The sequence below is a fragment of the Carassius auratus genome, unplaced genomic scaffold, assembly GCF_003368295.1.
Source record: "Carassius auratus strain Wakin unplaced genomic scaffold, ASM336829v1 scaf_tig00030951, whole genome shotgun sequence".
NCBI classification, from domain to species: Eukaryota; Metazoa; Chordata; class Actinopteri; order Cypriniformes; family Cyprinidae; genus Carassius; species Carassius auratus.
In genome coordinates this window covers 93,561-119,032 of record NW_020525886.1, presented here as the reverse complement: position 1 = coordinate 119,032, position 25,472 = coordinate 93,561, and the positions used below count along the sequence as shown (strand labels likewise).

Below are 25,472 nucleotides of genomic sequence, written 5' to 3'. Positions count from 1 at the left end.
TACCTTTTCTATAATTTTGCCTATAAAAGGAAGATTAGATATTGGCCTAAAATTGCTCAAAATGGTGTTATCAAGATTGCTCTTTTTAGGAAGGGGCTTAACAACTGCAGTTTTTAAGGAGTTTGAAAATGTCCCAGAAAGAAGTGAGGCATTCACGACTTCTAAGATCTGCTTCTAAGCAGTTAAGCACACTTTTGAAAAAAGATGTGGGAAGTGTGTCAAGACAGCAGGTTGTCGATTTTAGGTGCTGCACTATTTCTTCCCGAATTTTGCTATCAATTGCTTCAAAAATAGACATAGTATCTTTTTGATATTGTGGCCTAATCTGTCTGACCTCTGCATTACTTGAGGATGTGCTAATCGCCTTCCTGATATTGATGATCTTCTCAGAAAAGAAGGTAGCAAACTCATTGTATTTGCTGTCTGAGAGCATTTCACTGGGAATCTGACTTGGGTGGGTTTGTCAGTCTCTCAACTGTGGCAAAAAGAGTATGAGTGTTATTTAAGTTACCATTTGTAAGGTTTGAGAAGAAAGTCTAGCTGTGGCTAGTTTCACATTAAAAACATTTCAGACCTACACTTTTGTGTTGCATTTGATATATTTGAGATCTCAATTTGACTATCACAATTATGATTTGCAATATTTTAATTAGTTCATTATGGATTAGTTTATTCTCAGAATCATTATGATTATCAGGCCTATTACTGAAGACATTCAGTGCTTTTTTTTCCTGCTAATTCACATCTTCCTCTAGTTCACCTGTAAATAAAACAAAACGATCATTTATATGAACACTAAACAAACATTCGTCATTCAGTTTAATCCACATGTACATGTATGGTTCCAGCTGTATGCATTAATAATTATTTTAAACGGTAACACAGTATAATAAACTTCACATTGTTTTTGTTAAAATAATGCAATTTGAAGCTGTTTCTATTTGCTATGAAATAAATTATGTGTGTATAAACACTGAATTCCTAATAGCTGTGGGTTTTAACGGGTTTTCGTTTATGAAGTACAGTTTAGACGCATCTCACCAACAAGACAGTGATCATGTGATGCTCTGAGCTGAAGCAGGAATCTGCACTGATTTTTTTTCCCCTTACGATCTATCTACATCTATTTAACTGGTTTGCTCTGACCCAAACCCTTAGTTTCAATAAAGCTAAATGAGTTTCAAGAGTTCCACATATCAGTGGTAAATAATAAATCTTTCTTTTATACCACAAGGGTCATTTACTCACCTCAAGTTTACAGTTTGAGTCTCGTAGCACATCTCTGAGTTGCTCCTTTGAGACTCCTATGTTATTGTTCCTCAGATCAAGCTCTTTTAAAAACTGCAGTGCTTTCGTGTTTGTCAAAGACTGAGCCAGACAAGCAACATCTGTAATGCCACAGTCATTCAGACTAAAAAGAAACAGACAATAAGCCCTTTCACACATACAGACCTTTCTGGAAAATGACCAGTAAATTGCTGTAAAGAGATCATGTGTGAACAGGATCTTTTAAAAAATACCGGTAAAATCGTTCCGGTAATTTACTGGTTTAAGAAGTTGTAACATTACCAGTAAATTGCCGGAATTCTGCTGTGTGTGAATGCAGAAGGAAAATTACTGGTATGAACACGTATGAGTTCAGAACGCGGTGACGTAAGACCAATCATAACAATGTGATGCATTAAAGCACTGTTTACGATAAAATAAAAGAAATGTCATCCAACTGGAGCGACAGTGAAATTAAAACGCTTCTCCTTTACGGGCCGATGAAGAAATTTGCCGTCATCTTAGGGGAACTTTTAGTGATTCAGTGACGTATGATAAATTATAAAATAACTAACTGTTAACTGTCTCCGAGAGCAATGCATTCACAGGACAAAGTCAGGTCATCAATATTGCCTACTACTGTTTCAGCTATTAAAATAGTTCAATTTTTGATCGTTAAATAGGCCTAAAAGTTTTGTTTTTAAAGTAACAAGTGGCCAGCACAGAGAGTTGATCATAGCCTATGTTTGATGAATTTAGCCTTCTCAAATCATCACGAATTGTCTAAAATAAAATCTAAAGATATAAAACAGTTCAAGCACGTTAAACCCAGATACATGTGCACTATATCCAATATTTTGTGCAGAGAGTGCAAGATAAAGCATGCTTTTTTATATCATAATATATATAGAAAACAAACAAGCTTTCTGTCGTCTCGTCTTGAGCAGGAACGCATACAAATACGGAATAACAGTGAACAGCTCATTTTTTAATTTACCAGTAAAGTTGTTCCAGTTATTTTATTGCAATGTGATGGTATTACTGTGTGAAAGGGGTTAATGTGTGATATTACTAGAACCAGATCACAGAACAAATCTTAATTATTTTCCACAAATACACTGTGAACTCAGGCTCTTCACAATTGATTGAGCATGAATTGTTTTGGTTTAAATTAAAGTGATTTTAAACATTTCAGTTCAGTATGTAAAAGTTACTGACCTCAGTTTCTCCAGTTTACAGTGTGAATCCTTCAGTATGTCACATAAGTGATTCACTCCTGTGTTTTTTATTTTATTTCCACTCAGGTCCAGTTCTCTCAGGTGTGATGAGTTTGATTTCAGAGCTGAAGCCAGAATGTGACACTGTTCCTCTGTAATACTGCATCCACATAGACTGAAGACAGAGAGAGAAGGACAATGGATCTATGAAAAACTACATTTAAGGATTGTGTGTGTGTGTGTGTGCTCTTGTTTTTGTGACATATCAGGACACAACTTTGTATAATGACATGGGTATGACACAGGTATTACAAGAAGAGGGTGACTTATGAGGACATAACCCATGTCCCCATTTAAAAAAAAAAAAAAAAAAACATTTGTGTGTGTGCCACTTCAAGAGGGCAAACACACGTTGCATTTCATTTATGCTTGTTCGTTATCTCTTTCAAGTTACTTTTTTCTCTATTTACCCATTTAATTTAGTAATTTATGTTGCCATTTAATCTTCACGAATAAGTTAAAGATATAAAGAAATCTCCCCATCATATGGTTTTTATCATCATGACACAAATTTTTTAAATTAAATCAGTAATTTCGCAGTGCTTTTGCTTTAGTATTGTAATGTTTAATTTTTTGCTGATCAGATGAAGTCCAACTGAAAATTAAGAAAGACACAACTAAGATTTTTCAATAAACTTCTGCTCACTTTCATCATAATTTTGTTTCCTGAAGCTCCGAATTCAGCATCACAAGTAAAAGTATCTCTCAGAATAAACTACTGCAATTTTACAATCTGTTTTCTCCCTCTACAATAACTGAGGTAATTACTGGCTTGATAATTGAAATAATTATTGTCTTGTTAAGTCAGCTGTGTAAAACTTTAAACTCTTTTCCACTGAACTCTGGGCTTGTTTAATTTCAATACATCACCTTATTTTGGTTCTGTGTTCACACACACAAATAGGAGATAGTATTATTAACTACAGTAACATCACTGTTAAAATTCATGTAACATTTTAAATCATATAAAAAACTCACATCAGTGTGTTGAGTTTACAGTGTTTATCCTGCAGTAGAGCAGAGATCTGATTCACTTGTGTGTCTCCTAGTTTATGTTCACTCAGATTCAGTTCTCTCAGGAGTAACGGGTTTTTACCCACAATTCCAGTCACATATAGACAGTCTTCATCTGCAGCAGGACCCAAAAACCTGCAGAAGAGAAGATGAAGCAGGATTCAATTCAGTTCTCTACTGAACATGGTATGATGAAAAACAGCATTGGATTGTTGTGTGAGAGAGAAACGGTCTATTTTGATTAACTTTTTTTTAAATGTAATTTGATTTTTTTTTTTTTTTCAAAAATGATTGTTTTACTGAAATAATATTTCTCTCACCTCAGTGTCTTCAGCTGACAGTTTGGATCCTGTAGTAAATCAATGAGCTCCTTCACTCCTGATTGTCCAGGATCATTTCCTATGAGATCCAGCTCTATCAGGTGTGAAGGGTTTGATCTCAGAGCTGAAGCCAGAGCTTTATAACCTTCTTCAGTGATACTCCAGTCTGAGAGTCTACAGAAATAAAAATGTATGATTTTTTTTTAAATTAATTTAACTTTTCACTTTTTAACTTTACAAGACTATATCAACTCACCTGAGTTTCTTCAATTTACAGTTCTCTTTCAGTCCATCAGAGAGCAGCTTTATGCCTGAATCCTTCAGATCATTATTGCTCAGATCAAGATACCTCAGACTGCTGGAGTCTGAACTGAGAAATGAAGCAAGAGCTGAACAGCTTTCCTCTGTTAGATCACAGTTACTGAGCCTGGAAATAAACAGCTTGTCAAAGTATTTACATTCTAAACTTTGCTGTAGTGGTCGTGCAGCTGTAATATTTATTGATTACAGTAACTATATTGCTGCCACTAATTTTCCAATCCACTTGTCTTTCATGCTCTCATGTCTCATGTGTCTTGTCTCTCACATGTCTTATGATTGGCTAATGTATAGCTAGTATGGTTGGGTAATGTTTTCTGGGTCTTATTTTTTATTTTTTTCTCAATATGAGCCTTACCACAAAATGTGTGTTTTCCACAATAAAGAAAAAGACAGAGCAGGCAAATATTCACATGGTGATCAACACCACCATTAATACATTATAATAATTTATCATCCTTATCAATAAAATAAAATATGTAAATGAAGCATTTTGCCCATGTTTCTGAACAAAGGAGATCAGGCAGTGAAAAAATCAACAGTCATTAGAATATATATATTTGTATAACAATACATTGTTTATGCACAATTGTTAAAGATTATCTAGAAAAATAATGACATTTGTCTGTTGTCACAACTTACTCCAGTGTCTCCAATTTACAGGTAATATTCTCCAGTCCAATGCAGAGCTGCTTTACTCCTGAATCCTGTAGATTATTATTGCTCATATTCACCTCTATCAGATTGTTATCTGATCCGAGAGCTTTAGCCAAATTAGAACAGCTCTCATCTGTTAAATTACAATCATTTAGCCTAGAAGGACAAAAAAAAAAAAAAAAAAAAAAAAAATACAAAGTATCCTGAGTAAAGAGTAAAAATATAATTTCTCCCAATATAAATTAATGATTAAGAACTATAGAGATTTTTTTTTTCAGAAGAAAAAAACATGACATATTACTTACAGAGCTCTTTTGGAGATTTTCACAACTTCCATTAGCCTAAAGAGACACTCGTCTGATTTCTTGAATTTCTGAAGGTCAAACTCCTCCATCTCTTCCTCTGATGTCAACAAAACGAAGGCCACAGCAGACCACTGAGCAGGAGAAAGATCAGCAGATGAGAGACTTCCTTCTCTAAGCTGAGTCTGAATCTCTTTCACCAGAGTTTGGTCGTTCAGTTCATTCAGACAGTAGAACAGATTGATGGATCTCTCTGGAGACATCTTCTTATCTTCTAATTTCTCTTTGATGTACTGAACTATTTCCTTGTAGTTCTCGTCATTGTTGTCTTGCTGTGTCAACAGACCTCGTAAGAGAGGACGATTGGTCTGGAGTGACAGGCCAAGAAGAAAGCGAAGGAAAAGATCCAGGTGTCCAGTTTCACTCTCAAGTGCCTTGTCCACTGCAGTCTTGAGCAAATCAATCATGGTTTCATTTTTGTTTTCTTGTTCTGTAGATTCATGTTGATTAAACACACTTTTCTTGCAGATGTCTAGAAACAGATGTGCATAAAGGGCTGCAATAAACTCTTGAATGCTCAAGTGAACAAAGCAGAAAGCGGTACCAAGAATGATTCCTCTTTCCTCCTTAAAGATCTGGGTACACATGCCTGAATACACTGATACTTTAGACGCATCAATACCACAGGATTCCAGATCTGTGTCATAAAAGAGCAGATTGTTTCTCTGCAGCTGGTGAAATGCCAGTTTCCCCAGTGAAAGGATGGCGTCTTTATCCCAGGAAACATCTGGTGTGTATTGTCCATCATACTTTCGTCTGCTCTGCAGGATCTAAAAGTGGAGAAAGTGTGTGTACATTTGTGTCAGAGTCTTGGGAGTGTCTTCAGTATTTGATTTCTGCAGTGTTTTGGAGTCATCAGCATGATCGTTTTTCACATCATTATTTTTTTTCTCCTCTAAAATGTTCTGGAGAACAGTGGCTGTAATCCAACAGAAGACTGGGATGTGGCACATGATAAAGAGACTCTTTGATTGTCTAACATTATCAATAATTTCACTGGCCAGATCCCCATCTGTGAATCTTTTTCTGAAGTACTCCTTCTTTTGTGCATCATTGAATCCTTTTACTACTGTCACACGGTCGATACAGTCAGGAGGAATCTTACTGGCAGCTGCTGGTCTGGTGGTGATCCAGATGAGAGCAGAAGGAAGCAGATTTCCCTTGATGAGGTTTGTCAGAAGAATATCCAGAGAGACTTGTGATGTTACATCACGACAAACCTCATTACCCTCAAAGTTTAGAGGAAGACGACTTTCATCCAAACCATCAAGGATGAACAGTAATTTAAATTTATAATATCTTGCAAGGTTTACTCCTTTTATCTCTGGAAAAAAACTGATGTAAAAGACTTGTCAAGCTTTGTGTTTCTTTCTCCTTTAAGTTCATCTCTCTTAACGGAAGAGGAAATATGAAAGTAATATCCTGATTTTCTTTACCGTCAGCCCAATCCAGAATGAACTTTTGCACAGAGATGGATTTTCCGATGCCAGCAACTCCTTTTGTTAGTACAGTTCTGATCTTCTTGTCTGGTTCAGGTGCTTCAAACAAATTTTTGCATTCAACTGGAATCTCTTTTGATTCATGTAGTCTTTCAGCAGCCTGAACTTGTCCTACTTCATTTTGGATATTGACTTGTTTACTAACACTCAGAGTCATACAGAGATCTGTGTAGATGTTCTTCAGAAGCTTGGAGTCACCATGCTGTGCAATTCCTTCAGATACAGATTGATATTTCTTCTTCAGGTTTGATTTTAGTGGTTGCTGTTGAACGAGGACCAGCTCATCTAACACAAGAAAAAAGAAAAAAAAAGATATGCATAATTTTACATTTTTTTAAGAGTGACTGACAGATTGTTATGCCTATGAACCCCTTACCTTGTAGATCATCTGCAGCCTCATATTGCTTCATATCATTCAGAAAGAAGAGTGTGATATCAAGAGCTGCTTCTTTGATATCACGCATCTCCTCTGTGAAGCCCTGCACAAAGTACTGTCTTCTCTCTCCTTTTAATATTTTCTTAAACTTTTCCAGCTCCTTTTTATAAACACAATTATTTTGTTCTCAAGATCCTGAAAACGAAGCAAGCAAAAATAAGTCCTATACCTATACATTTAATAAACAATTTAGGTGTACTACAAATTAAACTTGTGAAGTTTCCCAGCACTGACTATCAGCAAGGTAAAGTGCTGATGAATACAAACACACAAACAGAGATACAGAGTATCTTGTATGGATCAAATCCAATAATCAACAGGAATTTTTTGTGTCTTGATTAATGTGCTTTTTTATTCACTGCCATTAATTTGTCACACAGCTGAAACATGAGTAATATTTTATTTTTGAGTTTAGATTTCAAAAATGAGAAATTGTTAGGACATCAGTTAACAAGAGAAAAAAAAATCTATTTATATTAAGTTTTAAAAAGTGTTTAAAAAATACAAATTAAATACTATTCTTTCAATAACATATTAGTCTGTTAATTAATTATTAATTGTAGAATTTATACTTGCCTTGAAGATGCAGAGGAGATTTTCTCTGAAATTCTTGCGGTTGCGGTAATTCTTGTAGTTTGAGTCTGATTTATCAAACTGAACCCTGGTAGCAAAATAAAGGTGGATTTGTGTATTATTTTTTTTTTTTACTGCATACTATTGGCTCAGTTACCATGAGGGACAGAGTTATGTGGAGACACTATCCTCTTGGTTGTTATAACGGATTTTAATACAGTTGCATATGAATTCCTCATGAACCTGATGACTCTAATGTATGATCTTATTTAATGGTGCTGAATTTAACTTTTAAAAAATGGTATTGTATTTCATATTTTCATTGTTATATGGATCAATGCACATAATCAATTTACTTCAAAAAAGCACATTACATTTCAAAACTTTTTGGCTTTATTTTAAGGAAAAAAGTAATTACAAATTTCGGCATAGTAGATCCATTTATTTTGTAATTTATTTTAATAAATTTGAAAAAACAAATCAACTGTTATGTTTTGTTTTCACCTGTTGAGAAGAAAAGTTGCCAGTTCCACATCACTCTTCAAACCCTTCTGTGCTTTCAGAGCTTCCCATCGTGTAATTTCTTCACCAATATTTACTGTGGACTTATGTCCTTTGTTACTAAACCACACACAAAAAGAAGAAAATCACATAACAAATAACAGATTCACAGCTCTTAATATCATATGATCAAACCATTGCTAAACCAGCTGCTCACTTCTACTTACAGTACTTTATAAGCACAGGAAAGTGGTTGATGGGAAATACAGTTTTATGATAAAAAACAAAACAAAACATAAAACATGAAACACCTTTTGGAAGGTGATGGTGTTTTCTCACTGAAGTTTGGTCTATCTACCTTTGAATGGTCACTCTTCATAGACACAAAGCTGAATACATGTGAGCCTGATCTTACACTAATGAGAAAAAAACAACAACAACAAAGGTAATTCAGTCATATTTAAAGGTCTTGTGTTGCAAAGTAACTGTTCTGTATTTTCATGGTGAATGTACACTCAAAAAAATGTACTTTCACCTTTGCCAATTTTACTTAATCCTTTCATGTTATGATTACTTAAAAAAAATTATTTAACAATGTGAACTTGATTTAATCTAGTTCATTCAACATAAAAGTGTGTATTGTCAGCTTTACTTAAAAATTATTTGTTCAACCAACATAACATTGTTGCATAAAAGTAAAAGATTAATGAAACCAACACAGACTTGCATCTCATTGGCTGAGGATTTCTGCAGTGTATTATGGGTAATTGTTTTTCTGTCACCCTCTTGGAGAAGTGTAGCACCATTAGATAGGTAGATGAGTAATACAATTCATAGCAATGAAGTTGTTCTAATAAGTTTTAGAACAAAATAAAGAAAACAAACAGTTTGAAATGTTGGTTTGTGTTTCAAATATGTTTATAAGATATTTGATAAGCTGTAATTTAAGCAAAGTCTGAATTAAGAGTAATATTAATCATATGCTCATGATCCTGATGCAATGGTGTCGCATTACTGAAATGGCATTATTCAAATTTTATGTCATCATTATTTAACATTTTCAGGTACATTTAACTAAATTGTTGTTTGTTGACTCTATTAAGGTTTGTTAAGTTTACTTAAACTTATTTTGTAAAATGAACTTAATTACTGAAAACATTGTCCAAAACATTGCAAATCAGTTGGGCTGACACTATTAAATTAAGCTTTGCCCAACCATAGTAAATAAGTTGAATCAACCTTAATAAATTAAGTTGACCCAACGTAAGTACATTAAATTGGAGTAACAGAATTGCATAATGCTGAAATAAAGCAAATTAATCATGTGGAAATCCTTTCCATGATTTTTTTATGTTCGTTCAAAGAGTTATTTTTTTGAGTGTATGAACCTAAACGAATATGTTCATTAAAGATTAAACAGTTTGCGATACATTATGTTCTGTGATTCATTTTTGTATTTAATCAAGTTCTATTACATACACAACAGTGAGAAAATAACATCACTATAATGCAAAAGATATGAAATAACTTTTGTTAGTTGTTTTGATGATATTGGGGTACAATGACTAATATTACAGAAAATCTTACAGAATTAAATCATACATCTCAATTTAATTCTCTACAGTATGTTATGCATGATGACAGATTTGAATAATTTAGTAATAAATAAACAATGGATCACTGTAAGATGATTGGAGGAAGAGATGAAATACCTCTTGTTACATGGTGTTTTCTCACTGAAGTTCGGTACATTACCCTTTGAATGGTCACTCTTCACAGACACAGAGCTGAGCACATGTGAACCTGATCTTACACTAATGACACAAAGAACAGAAGGAAAAGGAGATTCTTCAGTATAATGTTGCAAAAGCTAATAATAAATTGAAGGATATATTCATGTTTGGTTGAAAGATCATTTTCCTTGGTGAATTTATGCCTCATTGTGGTATGAAAAGGGTCTGGCTGCAGACTTGCACTTGCACTTCCGCTAGCGACGTCACTTGCAGTCTTTATTTTTTTATTTTGTTCTATTTATTGATACATTTTTGTTTGAATCTCTCAACATTTTGCAACAGCAGTCAGGTGGTGAAGACAAGAAAAAAGAAACTAAATTATGATGTCACTTGCAATCGCTACTTGCACTCTCTGCTACCTTCCACACTTGCGATCGACAGAAATTGTGCATGTTGCTAATGGAGACAAGAAGCTGTGGTGGTGATTAAACAATTAAACCTAATTTAGTACTATAACGTACAGGGTCCTGCAAGAAAAAGACAAGACCGGTGTAGCAGTCGATTCTGTTCCCCTCGGAATGTCTGTTCCCCTTTACGCAAACATACTAAAATTATTGCGTAGTTGCCGAGTTACTATACGTACGATCAGAACTAGCATGCGCAAGAAGCACGACTGGATGTACGGCAAGTCAAATGGTTCAAAATACCATCCTAAATCCTAAACTTGAAAATAGTTTTAAGACGAGAGGTTTTTCAACTTGAATTTTATTTCCTTTTTTTGTTTTTCAATCAGATTTATTACCGATTACAATGTGGTGCTTGAGGCTTTGGCTATTCTGTTTTATACTGTCGTATACTTATTCATTTATGCTCATTTATTTTTATTTGTGTGTGCAAAACATGCATTAGAATAAGTATACAATGAGCAATGAACCATAAATGTTGGGTATGAATCAGAACCCTATGCACACATGAAAAGTAACACATGGTTACTTCAAATGAAACAATAAATCAACATCTAAACCTTAGTTAATTCTCAATAAGATCTTCTGTAGACGTCTGACAGAAATAAAGTCAGTCTGGTTATTATTAAGTGGAGCTGGTGATGCTGTTTGTGGGGTTGTTTAATCAGATCTTGAGAGATTTCATGTATTTTATTTCAGTTGATTTCATCTAAGTCTGTGTCTGAAGTCAGTTGAAGTAGTTCTTGTGTTTCTCTTTTCTTCAGTGATTCTGTTTGTTAACAGCAGCTGTTCATCACTAATTCTCAATTATCACTCAGTTAATCACTTAATCACTTAATTGCAATGTATATTTTCTTTCAGTGAACTCAACTGAATTAAGTTCAGAGTACTCATAATTGTTAGTTTTTTTCAACTTAAATGGTTTAAGGCAATCGGTTTCCTCAAATGGTTTGAGTTAACATAACTTGTCAGGTTTTTAAGGATATCGGTTTACTCAAACCGTTTAAGTTAAGTTAACTTGTCAGGTTTTACAGTGATAGCGGTAAGTGTCTGAGAGTGCAAGTCTGCAGCCAGACCCTCTTGAACTGTATTACAGTAATAAGGCTCCAGACTGAGATCAGTAAATAGTAAAGCAGACATTGTGTTCTCTGATTTATTCTTCTATTTAGTCAATCTCCATCACATACACCACAGTGAAGAGATTAGTTAACATCACCGTAGTGTAAAACAAAATAAATACCTTTTTATAGTTGATGTTTTTTCCCCTCTAAAGTTCGCTCTGTCTCCTTTTATTCGGTCACTCTTCACAGACACAGACCTGGACACATGTGAGCCTGATCTTACACTAAAGACACAAAGAACAGAGAGAAAAAAACACTATTACTGGAGATTCTTCCAGCTACATAGCCAAGCATTCACATAACAGCTCACATATTCAAGTCACTGTATGAACAAATAATCTACTGTACCTTGTGATACATTGTTGTATCACTCACTTTGATTATGGGGTTGGGGTTGAGATATGGATTGTTTAATAATGATGAATAATATGATTAAATATTTAAGGATCACTGTTAAATGCTTTCAGACACATTAAATACCTCTTGTTACATGGTGTTTTTTCACTGAAGTTCGGTCCATCTCCCTTTGAACAGTCAGTCTTCACAGACAAAGAGCTGGATGCATTTGAGCCTGATCTTACACTAATGACAAAAAGAAAAAGAAAATGTTTCAAGAAGTACAGGGGTTACTTCAGTCTCAGTTGAAGATGAGTTACAAATGGTAATTAATGCAGTATGGCTGTACATGTATTGTATTATTCATTTAAGATCTATTACATACAACACAGTGAAAACATTAATGGTTTCAGTTTACTTTGTCTTCATTAGACAATTGTTTCTGGCTTCACCATACAGTAGATAACAGACAGTGTATTAATACACATTTAAAAAAAGAAGAACACATTAAACAGTAAATTAAAAGCATATGCACAAATTAAAGAATGTAACAAAGCATGTGGAATTCCTTCTAGTTCATGATGGTGTTTCCTCACTAAATGACAAACATGAGCCTGATCTTTTACTAGCAACACAAAGAGCAAAAATTAAAGAAAATTTTATGTCTTCGATATTTTGCAATTAAAGGGACAGTTCACCCAAAAATGAAAAATCTGTCATTAATTACTTACCCTCATGTCGTTCCAAACATGTAAGACCTCCTTTCATCTTCGGAACACAAATTAAGATATTTTGATGATTTCTGAAATCTTTTTGACCCTCCCGTAGACAGCAAAGTAATTACCACGATCAAGGTCCAGAAACTCAGCAAGGAGATTGGTAAAATAATCCATGTGACATCAGGTGTTCAACTGTAATTTTACGAAGCTACGAGAATATTTTTTGTATGCAGAAAGGAAAAAAAGACTTTATTCAACAGTGGGCTAGTTGCAAATCTCCGCCATCTTGGATTTCCGGTCTTGCGAGTGTGTGTGTAGATATTTCCAGTTCTGCTAAACGTCAGTACAGAGAACCGGAGAAATCCAATTACCTTCTATATGTTTACAGGATTTATAATATCACTTCAAATGCAAATAAGATATACACTGCTATTATTACTATACTATAAATGTTAACTGAGCCAGTGGATTTGAAACTTGTGTATGTTTGGGTCTGGTGAATTAATTGAACCCTTTCGAGTCGATTAACGCATATATGCGTTTTGAGTAATCTTCTCCTGATAACCCCGAAAATAACTTAAATTACACTCTCAGTTTTAATTGTACAGATAAGAGCAATACATCAATCGAATCTGTAAAGGGTCTAGTTTTTTTTGGATACAGACATAATGTTCACTAATGTTCACGAAATGAAAGTTGAACTCATGGTGTGTACACACAGATACATAATGTTTTTTTTATCTAACCATTTATGTAAATGTACAAATTAATTATTTCTCGAAAATGTTTGTATTACATAGATTTTTTTTTTAAATGAAATATTTACCTCGTGAGACATGGGCTGCGATTTATCTTCATAAGTATCCATTTCTCAATTGTGCACAATACATCAGTCTGTTTCATCATTATTTTCACAACATATTTTATTATTTTACACAGTAAACTCATATATTACTAATTTTAATGCCTGTTTTATCTGATAATTAATGCAAAAGAATAACTATACATGCGCTGCTCATAGACAGATGATTTAAGCTGCAGATCTTTCACAAAACAAATAAACATTGAAAAAAACACACATGAATGCAAACAATGATCTTTTAATTAATGCAAACCTACCATTATTATATTAGATTTAATTGTATAGTTACAGTTATAAATTGTTATCAAATAAGATTAATAAAACATGCTTTATCAGAAATATTTGTGCGTCTCGTTTGACAGTCAGAAACCTCGATCTTACATTACATTCAGAACAAAATTGCATATTTGAGTGGTTTGTGTTTTAAAGAAGAAATCCCCGTGGACTGATTTACCTGAAGCTGATGCTGATCCGCATAATCAACAGAAGAATAAAGCAATCTCCGTTTTGTATCTTGATGAATTTCCACACAAAGGTACGCAAAAATGTAGGGAGGATGTTTCCCCATGTCTTTGATATACCACTATCCGCTGTTTTGAAAATCATTACTTATATACAGTCTTGTTCAAAATAATAGCAGTACAATGTGACTAACCAGAATAATCAAGGTTTTTTGTATATTTTTTTATTGCTACGTGGCAAACAAGTTACCAGTAGGTTCAGTAGATTCTCAGAAAACAAATGAGACCCAGCATTCATGATATGCACGCTCTTAAGGCTGTGCAATTGGGCAATTAGTTGAATTAGTTGAAAGGGGTGTGTTCAAAAAAATAGCAGTGTGGCATTCAATCACTGAGGTCATCAATTTTGTGAAGAAACAGGTGTGAATCAGGTGGCCCCTATTTAAGGATGAAGCCAACACTTGTTGAACATGCATTTGAAAGCTGAGGAAAATGGGTCGTTCAAGACATTGTTCAGAAGAACAGCGTACTTTGATTAAAAAGTTGATTAGAGAGGGGAAAACCTATAAAGAGGTGCAAAAAATGATAGGCTGTTCAGCTAAAATGATCTCCAATGCCTTAAAATGGAGAGCAAAACAAGAGAGACGTGGAAGAAAATGGAAGACAACCATTAAAATGGATAGAAGAATAACCAGAATGGCAAAGGCTCAGCCAATGATCACCTCCAGGATGATCAAAGACAGTCTGGAGTTACCTGTAAGTACTGTGACAGTTAGAAGACGTCTGTGTGAAGCTAATCTATTTTCAAGAATCCCCCGCAAAGTCCCTCTGTTAAAAAAAAGGCATGTGCAGAAGAGGTTACAATTTGCCAAAGAACACATCAACTGGCCTAAAGAGAAATGGAGGAACATTTTGTGGACTGATGAGAGTAAAATTGTTCTTTTTGGGTCCAAGGGCCACAGGCAGTTTGTGAGACGACCCCCAAACTCTGAATTCAAGCCACAGTACACAGTGAAGACAGTGAAGCATGGAGGTGCAAGCATCATGATATGGGCATGTTTCTCCTACTATGGTGTTGGGCCTATTTATCGCATACCAGGGATCATGGATCAGTTTGCATATGTTAAAATACTTGAAGAGGTCATGTTGCCCTATGCTGAAGAGGACATGCCCTTGAAATGGTTGTTTCAACAAGACAATGACCCAAAACACACTAGTAAACGGGCAAAGTCTTGGTTCCAAACCAACAAAATTAATGTTATGGAGTGGCCAGCCCAATCTCCAGACCTTAATCCAATTGAGAACTTGTGGGGTGATATCAAAAATGCTGTTTCTGAAGCAAAACCAAGAAATGTGAATGAATTGTGGAATGTTGTTAAAGAATCATGGAGTGGAATAACAGCTGAGAGGTGCCACAAGTTGGTTGACTCCATGCCACACAGATGTCAAGCAGTTTTAAAAAACTGTGGTCATACAACTAAATATTAGTTTAGTGATTCACAGGATTGCTAAATCCCAAAAAAAAAAATGTTTGTACAAAATAGTTTTGAGTTTGTACAGTCAAAGGTAGACACTGCTATTTTTTTGAACACACCCCTCTCAACTAATTGCCCAATTGCACAGCCTTAAGAGCGTGCATATCATGAATGCTGGGTCTTGTTTGTTTTCTGACAATCTACTGAACCTACTGGTAACTTGTTTGCCACGTAGCAATAAAAAATATACTAAAAACCTTGATTATTCTGGTTAGTCACATTGTACTGCTATTATTTTGAACAAGACTGTACATCTAGCCAAGTTTCGTATGTAAGTTTCCCTTACAGTAAATGCGAGGATCACAAGACCGAAAGTAAGTATGCACACACTCACGTCGCTGAAGCTCACCAGCACCATCTTGTGCACCTAGCCCATTCGTCTCCGCCACGTCACCCAAAAGCACCATTTTGGAAAGTATCCAACGTAAACAGTGTATGCTGTTCTGTGTCAGCTGTTTCACATGGATATGTCGTTTTTATTCAGAGCAGAAACAACGCAGAAAATGCACACACTGCATTCAGTGGATTCTCTCCAAAATGGTGCCAGGGTGATGCGGCGAAGACGAATTGTTGAAATTTTTTCTCTTTTTTTTTCTTTCTTTCGCGCAAAAAAGTATTCTTGTTGATTTGTACAATTATGGTTGAATAATTTATGTCACATGGATTGTTTTACCGATCTCCTTCCTATGTTTCTGAATCCTGATCGTTGTCTATGGGAGGGTCAGAAAGCTCTCAGAATTCATCAAAATTATCTTATCTTAATTTGTGTTCCGACGATGAACGGAGGTCTTACGGGTTTGAAAAGATTAGAGAGTGAGTAATTAATGACAGAATCCTCATTTTTGGGTGAACTATCCCTTTAAGTTGATAATTAGTTAAAGTTCACTGTGAAAAACTAGTTAAACCATGCATTATTACAATTTTCTCAACTGTGAAAGAGAAAATGTAACACAATATTGCAAATTTGAGAACCAAAACCATAGGGATTTATGATAAATACTTACTGAAATACTTTCTAACAGTCTATGTGTGACCAACAATAGGAAACATTAAATACCTTTTGGTAGAGGTTTTCCTCTTACTGAAGTTTGGTCCATAACCTTTTGAATGGTCAGTTTTCACAGACACAGAGCTGACCACATCAGAGCCTGATATTTCACTAATGAGAACAGAAGTTTCATTTGAACGAATTTGATGTTCTAATTAAACTTAATTAAGTTCTCAAAGCTCTCTCCCTGTAGGGTTTTTCCTGGCTCAAAATTACACTGCACTGATCCAAAATACATTTATACACTTAAAGTGTCTTTCTAGAAAACAAAATATTTTCTTACAAGCTTAGGTGAATTCTTCTGATACATTATCAAATGCAATCTCACTAGGGTAACAGGTGCATTAGAGCTAACATTGGCACCAAGCTAAGAGTTTTTATAAAATTAATAGTACGTTTTACTCAAATCTCACTTCAGTTCAGCATCAAATGTTTGTAATAACTTATTTATATATTACCGTTTAAAACGATTCAGTTCGATTTGGTGAACTGAATGATTCGTTCGCGAACCGGAAATCCAGCTGCTTTGATTTGAACTATCTCTCACACAGACACGGAAGAGAAGACGATGCTGAATAAAGTCGACGTTTTTGCTATTTTTGGACCAAAATGTATTTTCGATGCTTCAAAAAATTCCAACGGACTCTCTGATGTCACATGGACTACTTTGATGATGTTTTTCTTACCTTTCTGGACATGGACAGTATACCGTACACACAGCTTCAATGGAGGGACTGAGAGCTCTCGGACTAAATCTAAAATATCTTAAACTTTGTTCCGAAGATAAAAGGAGGCCTTACATGTTTGGAACAGCATAAGGGTGAGTTATTAATGGCATAATTTTCATTTTTGGGCGAACTAACCCTTGAACCTGATCTTTCACTGACAAGAACTGTCATGGATTCGGTTTTCCTTCTCTCTCCCCCCCTGCTGTTTTTCTTCGCTACACTCACACTCCTCTTCAGCTGTTTCTCATTATCTCTCCTCTGTCTCGCTAATAGATTCACACCTTTTCTCGCTTCTCCCTAATCACCCTGGCTATTTCTAAGTCCCCTTTTTGTGTGTTCTCAGCTGGATTATTCTGTGGTGTGGAAAGATGAGGACCCAAGAGCGATTATGCAAAAAGTAAGCGTCTTTAATAGAGTAGCGTTGTAACCGAAATAAGTCTTTGAAATAACAACAAAAGGCAGCCGATGAGCCGGTACCCAAAAGGTAAACACAGTCTTTTACGTGACAAACAGAGTTCTTGTAGATAAACAGGCCGGCGCTCGGGCAGCGTGTTGAGATTAGCGTTAGCTGGATAAACTCAGGCGGCAGGTACGGTAACTGTCCAGAGTACTCCGCACCAGCATGACTGGACAGAGAGCAGAGTAATAGGTTAACCCAGAGCACCGTTAGATCTGACCTGTGACTGGAGCACGAAAGGCAGAATAGGGTCCGACACGACAGGACTGGCACAAGATGATTGCGACGCATCTACAGCAAACAAAATAATCCAGCAGAGAACACACAAAAAGGGGACTTAGAAATAGCCAGGGTGATTAGGGAGAAGCGAGAAAAGGTGTGAATCTATTAGCGAGACAGAGGAGAGATAATGAGAAACTGCTGAAGAGGAGTGTGAGTGTAGCGAAGAAAAACAGCAGGGGGGGAGGAGAGAAGGAAAACCGAATCCATGACAAGAACAGAGAAATCACTATTAAAGGAGCTTCTTCAGTCTCATTTGAAGAGCATTTGCCCTTCTACTGACTATGAAAAGAAGAATGTGTTTATGTTTGGTTTTCTGTTTAATCAGTCAAGTTCAATCACAGACACAACAGTGAAGGAATGTAAATAGGGTATGTAAAGCACATTAAATACCTTTTAGCTTGTGATGGTGTTTCATCACTAAAGGACACATGTAGCCCCACATTTTCACCAACAATAACAAAAAAAATCTCAGTCTCATTTGAAGAGGCTTCATTCAGATGGTAATTAGAATAAGTACAATTTAACAGACAGTTTATTTTATCAGTTTGAACAAAAACATGCTCTACTCTTCTGAGTTAGAGCAACAAAAACAAAAACAACGTTGTGAGACCTGGCAGATCACCAATGTTAAATACCTCAGCTAACCGACTGTTGTCACTATCCGCATTGCTGTGACATGACTTTTCATTTCAGAGAAATTTAATGTTGTAACTGAGGGGCAAACAATGTCTTTATTCGACTCTGGACTCTAGAGAAGTGCTTGAATTTTATAGACTGTTATAGAGGAAGGAACAGATCATTTTATCCCTTTTTACACCCGCCACTGAACTTTTATGATTACAGTAACAGACTCAGTCTTACCTCTGTTTCACTGAGACGCTCATCTCAGACGGAGAGTCCTTTCCTCGCTCCTCTGACATACTGCAGATAAACTGCCGTTGAAAAACAGCACTGTTATCTTTGTGTTGAAGACTATCAGATGCTCAGCACAACCTGCACATGAGATGGAAAAATTGAGAGGTGTTGACTTGGCAACAAACAAGCTGTATAAAAAGAACACAGGCTCTGAAACTAATCTTACTGTTAATATTACATTATAATACATTACATTTAGTCATTTAGCAGACACTTTTAACCAAAGTGACTTACAAATGAGGACAATGGAAGCAATCAAAAACAACAAAAGAGCAATGATATATAAGTGCTATAACAAGTCTCCTATTACATTTCCTGTAGTGTAACAATTTCAGACAACTCTTCATAATATATAGCTATAGATGTAGAAACACAACTACATCATTTTTACATTATTTTAGCATTGGAAATATTACAGAGGGGGAAACTGAACTTTCTGTGCAGTTTTATATATTTTGGACTCACTTTTACGCAACAAATTAACAATTATTATACAGCGTTGGATAATTACGTCAGAATGCATTTTATTAATTTCAACTGCTAAGTGAACTGAAACATTCTCCTTAATCAATGGTGATTTATTACATTCTCTTTTGAATCAAATTAAAAGACATTAGAAACATTCACCACGTGCTTTCCCGCCTAACTGTAAACTTACTTTCGATTTTGCATCATCAGGAAAATAAAAAGCGAATTTAAAAAAAATAAAATAAAAAATACCCGTCATACATAATTAAAAAAAAAAAAAAAAAAACATTAACTGTTCATTCACATACCACTAACTGTAATCAATGACGTCTTAAAACTTACTTGTAGTACGACGGTCTTCAGCAGCCAGAACACTGTGCAGAATGCTTTCTCTTTCTCCCCTTTAAGACACTTTCACGTGATGTGACTCCAATTCTTTTCATTTACGATCTTTCTTGCTTGTAGACTTTGTTCATGGTTAAACGTTAACTGGCTGTTTCAACATTCTCAATTTGCCTTGAAGCTCAAAAATGCAGCACATTTGAGTCTTGAATTAAACTGTTTTAGATCAAGTTCATATAATTCTGTCAGCTTAATCAATTTACATGACGCTATAAAACATGACGCTATAAATCTTATACAGTAATCTAGATCCTGACCAAACAGAAATGTTTTTGTTTTAGTAAGAGGGAACATCTGGTTGTGATTTACGGAAATGGACGCCTCCAAATTCCTCTTTCCTAGGATCAGTATAATACCTATTTGACGCCATCGTTTAACCTTCATTTTATGTATCTAACTTTTTCCACCCATTATTTCTGAACTGCGAATGGAAATAATGAACGATATACTCTGACACTGTTGTGTTCAAATGAGTAGTTTAGTCTGTGAAACAATGCTTTGAAACAATAGCTGTGTCTCATTTAGAATGCGCCCTCCGAAGGACGTTGCCTTCTAAATGAGACACAGCTATTTGTAACCTTTTTTTAAAAACATTCTGAACAGGAAACAGTGTTCTGATTGGTCATGGATATATAGTTGTGAGGTAAAAGTCTGTCCTTTACTGATGAATCAGACATTCTCACATCAGGACACGCGGGTATGGCAAGCCAAATTAACTTTTATTCATTCGCAGGATATGTATTCTTGATATCAACAATTCAATTTTTACTAGTAACAATGTTAATTCTTGATATCAACAATTACATTTCCACTAGTAACAATAAGAATTTTTGATATCAACAATTACATTTCCACTAGTAACAATGTTAATTTTTGATATCAGGAATTAGATTTCTACTAGTAACAATTGCTATTTTTGATATCAACAATTCAATTTCCACTAGTAACAATGTTAATTCTTGATATCAGGAATTGTATTTTCACTAGTTAAATGTCACCATAGGCTGCCATTCAAATTTAATTGTTGATATCAAGAATTGCTTTCTTACTAGTTGAAATTCCGATTTCACATATCAGAAATACAATTCTTACTAGTAAAGACCTTTATTTTTGATATCAGTAATCACATGGTTACTAGTAAAGACGTCTATTCTTGATATCAACAATTTAATTCTTGATATCAACAATTTAATTCTTGATATCAACAATTTAATTCTTGATATCAACAATTTAATTGTCACTAGTGACAATGTTCATTTCTGATATCATGAATGTAATTGTTACTAGTAAGAATGCCATTTTAGATATCAGAAATTACCCTCCCAATTGTTGATATCAGAAATACATGTTCAGATATCAGAAATGAACAGTGTCACTAGTAACAATTACATTTTTGATATCAAGAATTAACATTTCAACTAGTAACAACTAAATTGTTGATATCAAGAATTCACATTTTTACTAGTAAAAATGTCATTGTTGATATCAAAAATTATATTTCTACTAGTAAGAAATACAAAGCTGATATGTGATTTTAGAATTGTAACTAGTAACAAATGCATTTTGATATCTGTAATAGTTTTGGCGCCGTTTTAACATTTAAACATATGAATTGTTGATATCAACAATTTAATTCTTGATAACAACAATTTAATTGTTGATATCAATAATTGAATTCTTGATATCAACAATTACATTTCCACTAGTAACAACACGTATTCTTGATATCAACAATGACGTCATCACTCGCAGAAATAAGTTTATTAAATCAACAATGAAATTACAACTAGTAATACACTTAATTCTTGATAACAGTAACTTAATTCTTACATGTTAAAATTGCATTTTCACTAGTAAAAATTGTAATTTAAGATATCATTAATTCCTTTTTGGATATGTGCATATCAATGAACCCCTTTTTGGATATGTGCATAATTTAATGACGAGTGCAACCCTTTATGAATTTTTATTGCTGATAGACGACAAGGTAAAGAGTCCAACAGAGAATGGGCACATTCGATTGCCCTCTCATGAAAATAAAATGCTCCTGTAGGCTATTTTTAATAATTATTTTGTTTTTATTTTGGCACAGGCTATTTAACTCCGCCTACCAACGTGTGGTAGTGTTAAACAATAATATACAGAACCACTTGTTTTCTCATGTGTTCTGTGGCGCAGATGGTAAATCAAGAAACAGTTGGTTTTTGGCGTGACGGACTCGGTTCGATTCCGCCTTCTGCCGATCTCTTTCTTCACCCTTTTCACGTCCCCTATCACATCGAAAGGCATATATTTTCAATAAAACTCAACGAAATTATCGAAAAGTGGAAAATAACGTGGATATTGTGTAATTCTAGGGCTAGTTGTAGGGGCGGTGTCCATTTAATCATTTGTAAATAAAAATTATAATTTACACTCAATATGTTATTATTGTAGCCTATACTGTTTTATAATGTAGCCTACTACAATAATGAGGTGCACATATTGGTCACTACTTGCACTATGTAGCACAAACAGCATCAAACTACTATTACTGTAAAATACTCATATTATTAAATAGGGTAAATACAATCTATTGCTAATAAAATATGCTTTTTTCACTAAGTGTAAATATAATTCATTGTATTCAAATAGCCCCTGCCAAAATCAAATTCTAAACTATCAGCCAATTTCAAGTGGAAGATGAAGGCTGTGATATTACGTTTAGATGGATTACCACTAGAGGGAGCCAGATTATAAGGATTTATTTATTGAAAATAAATGCAATAAATGTGTATCACCGTAGTGTAGCAACAGTAGTTTAACATTATTAGTGTCGTAGAAATGTTTAATGCTTGTAGATCATTTACCCCAATAAAACAAACTTGATTAAATATACAGTATCTCACAGAAGTGAGTACACCCCTCACATTTTTGTAAATATTTTATTGTACGTTTTCATGTGACAACACTGAAGAAATGACACTTTGCTACAATGTAAAGTAGTGAGTGTAGAGCTTGTATAACAGTGTAAATTTATTTATCATTCATGTAGCCAACGATATTCCAAATAATAATAATAATAAAGTCCAGTAAAATGTTTGTATGATGCATTATTACCTGTTATATTTTTTTCCTTTTGGTTGTATTTTTTTTTATTTGATGTAGACTATTAGAAGAAAGTGTAATAAAACCAAAAAGAAAACCCTGAACAAAGGACATGGAGTTATTTTTAAAACTAAATGAATGCCTTGTTCATTTTTCCTTTTAATTATCCAAAGGACTTGGTGGCCAAAAAAAAAAGAAACAGCATCGATTTACAAAAATGAATCCAGCGGTTATATAATTTTCAAGTTTCAAAACAACACAAATAAATAAAGGAGGAGCCGTTTCTGCACGTGGAAGTTCTTCTGCCATCTTTGGCCAATGCTGACGCTAGAACGAGGGGTGTCGGAAAATCTCATTAATATTCACGATCTCCTTTATTTTTGATATCAGTAATCACGTGGTTACTAGGACAGACGTCGATTCTTGATATCAACAATTTAATTCTTGAGATCAACAATTTAATTCTTGATATCAACAATTTAATTGTCACTAGTAACAAATGTTAATTCTTGATATCAACAATTCGATTTTCACTAGTTAGAATGTTGATTCTTGATATCAGGAATTAGATTTCTACTAGTAACAATTGCTATTTTTGATATCAACAATTCAATTTCCACTAGTAAAAATGTTAATTCTTGATATCAATAATTCAATTTCCACTAGTAACAATGTACATTTTTGATATCAGGAATTAGATTTCTACTAGTAACAATTGCTATTTTTGATATCAACAATTAAATTTCCACTAGTAACAATTTTAATTCTTGATATCAGGAATTGTATTTTCACTAGTTAAATGTCACCATAGGCTTCCATTCAAATCTAATTGTTGATATCAAGAATTGCTTTCTTACTAGTTGAAATGCCGACTTCACATATCAGAAATACAATTTTTACTAGTAAAGACCTTTATTTTTGATATCAGTAATCACATGGTTACTAGTACCCGACGTCGATTCATGATATCAACAATTTAATTGTTGATATCAACAATTTAATTGTTGATATCAACAATTGAATTCTTGATATCAACAATTACATTTCTACTAGTAACGACACGTATTCTTGATATCAAAAATGACGTCATCAGAAATGCAGAAATGCGTTTATCATATCAAAAATGAAATTACAACTAGTAATACGCATAATTATTGATATCTTTATCTTAATTGTTACATGTTAAAATTGCATTTTCACTAGTAAAAATTGTTATTTTAGATATCATGAACTCCTTTTTGGATATGTGCATATCAATGAACTCCTTTTTGGATATGTGGATAATTTAATGACGAGTGCAACCCTTTATGAATTTTTATTGCTGATAGACGACAAAATAAAGAGCCCAAAAGAGAATGGGCACATTCGATTGCCCTCTCATGAAAATAAAACGCTCCTGTAGGCTGTTTTTAATAATTATTTTTATTTTATTTTGACAGAGACTATTTAACTCCGCCTACCAACGTTAAGTAGTGTTTGTCAAAACTGCAAAAAGACGTGTGTAGGACATCGATTACTGTGGTGTAGATGGTAGAGCGCAAAACAATTGCTTTTGGAGGCGACAGATCCGGGTTCGATTCCGCCTTTTGCAGAGTTCTTCCTTCACCCTTTTCACTTCCCCTATCACATCGAAAGGCAAATATTTTCAATAAAACTCAACTAAATTTTCGAAAAGTGGAAAATAACGTGGATATTTTGTAATGCTCGGGCTAGTTGTAGGGGCAGTGTCCATTTAATCATTTGTAAATAAAAATTATAATTTACACTCAATAGACTATCATATTATTGTAGCCTATACTGTTTTATAATGTGGCCTACAACAATAATGAGGTGCACATATTGGTCACTACTTGCACTAAGTAGCATTCACAGCATCAAACTATTACTGTAAGAAAATACTCATATTTATTAAAAAGTGTAAATAGAATCTATTGCTTATAAAATATGCTATTTTCACTTAGTGTAAATATAATTCATTGTATTCAAATAGCCCCTGCCGAAATCAAATTCTAAACTATCAGCCAATTCAACTGGAAGATTAAGGCTGTAGTATTAAGTTTTTAGATTATAAGGATTCTTCTAAGCCTTTTTCAGTTTTATTTACATTTAATAATTTAGCAGACACTTTTATCCAAAGCGACTTACAAATGAGAACAATAGAACCAGTCAGGTCAACAAGAGAACAAAAACAGTATACAAGTGCCATGATAAGTCTCAGTTAGTCTAGAACAGAACGCAAAGCCAGGGTTTTTTTTTTTATTAAATATGAAAAGAAAGAAAAGTGCTAGAATTAGTTGGTTAAGTGCGGGCGAAAAAGATGAGTCTTAACCCTTAGGGGACTAAGCCCTTTTTGGTCCGTTTTCTCTATTTTTACATTTCAGCTTACAAACCATATGTAATGAGGATGGACCACCATGTATTTGGTATCAATGGATTCAGAAGACCCTAAGCTACCATAAGCATGCACACAATATGTCTATAAAGGAAGTATGAGTGAAAAATTGTACAATAAACTAGAGAATTTCAAAGATGAAAATGAGATTTTTGTCATTTATTACTGAAAATCCTACCTCAAACAACAATAGTTAAAATTTTTTGACCCAAAAATATATTTTTCAAACTCTTTGCTTG

At 34.2% G+C, this 25,472-nt stretch overlaps 2 protein-coding genes and 2 long non-coding RNA genes across 4 annotated transcripts; all 4 read right to left on the bottom strand.

Moving 5' to 3' along the window:
* Positions 1-730: 730 nt before the first annotated feature.
* LOC113080344 (uncharacterized) lies at positions 731-2,566 on the bottom strand. The gene is made up of 3 exons (XR_003281842.1): positions 2,485-2,566; positions 1,249-1,411; positions 731-760 (listed from the first exon to the last, which is right to left on the bottom strand). It is a non-coding gene; the product is annotated as an uncharacterized LOC113080344 (long non-coding RNA).
* A 34-nt stretch (positions 2,567-2,600) lies between these two features.
* Positions 2,601-3,911, bottom strand: LOC113080335 (uncharacterized). The gene is made up of 3 exons (XR_003281839.1): positions 3,878-3,911; positions 3,522-3,692; positions 2,601-2,658 (listed from the first exon to the last, which is right to left on the bottom strand). It is a non-coding gene; the product is annotated as an uncharacterized LOC113080335 (long non-coding RNA).
* A 13-nt stretch (positions 3,912-3,924) lies between these two features.
* On the bottom strand, positions 3,925-5,973 carry LOC113080334 (NACHT, LRR and PYD domains-containing protein 3-like). The gene is made up of 4 exons (XM_026252502.1): positions 5,158-5,973; positions 4,838-5,008; positions 4,134-4,304; positions 3,925-3,956 (listed from the first exon to the last, which is right to left on the bottom strand). Exons 1-4 carry the CDS (start codon positions 5,799-5,801, stop codon positions 3,950-3,952), a joined length of 993 nt encoding a protein of 330 aa, XP_026108287.1. The 5' UTR covers positions 5,802-5,973; the 3' UTR covers positions 3,925-3,949.
* A 498-nt stretch (positions 5,974-6,471) lies between these two features.
* On the bottom strand, positions 6,472-10,033 carry LOC113080340 (uncharacterized). Its single transcript, XM_026252506.1, has 6 exons — positions 9,936-10,033; positions 8,535-8,639; positions 8,227-8,343; positions 7,726-7,810; positions 7,090-7,249; positions 6,472-6,998 (listed from the first exon to the last, which is right to left on the bottom strand). The coding sequence occupies exons 2-6, from the start codon at positions 8,600-8,602 to the stop codon at positions 6,505-6,507; spliced, it is 924 nt and encodes a 307-aa protein (XP_026108291.1). The 5' UTR covers positions 8,603-8,639; positions 9,936-10,033; the 3' UTR covers positions 6,472-6,504.
* Positions 10,034-25,472: the final 15,439 nt, after the last annotated feature.

Coding starts and splice junctions, on each gene's coding strand:
- LOC113080334 (XM_026252502.1), bottom strand. CDS start 5,801: ATGTGTACCCAGATCTTTAAGGAGGAAAGAGGAATCATTCTTGGTACC. Junction 5,009..5,157: donor AAAATCTCCAAAAGAGCTCT/GTAAGTAATATG, acceptor TTGTCCTTCTAG/GCTAAATGATTGTAATTTAA. Junction 4,305..4,837: donor TGTAAATTGGAGACACTGGA/GTAAGTTGTGAC, acceptor GTTTATTTCCAG/GCTCAGTAACTGTGATCTAA.
- LOC113080340 (XM_026252506.1), bottom strand. CDS start 8,602: ATGAAGAGTGACCATTCAAAGGTAGATAGACCAAACTTCAGTGAGAAA. Junction 8,344..8,534: donor ACACCATCACCTTCCAAAAG/GTGTTTCATGTT, acceptor TGTGTGGTTTAG/TAACAAAGGACATAAGTCCA. Junction 7,811..8,226: donor GCAACTTTTCTTCTCAACAG/GTGAAAACAAAA, acceptor TTTTGCTACCAG/GGTTCAGTTTGATAAATCAG.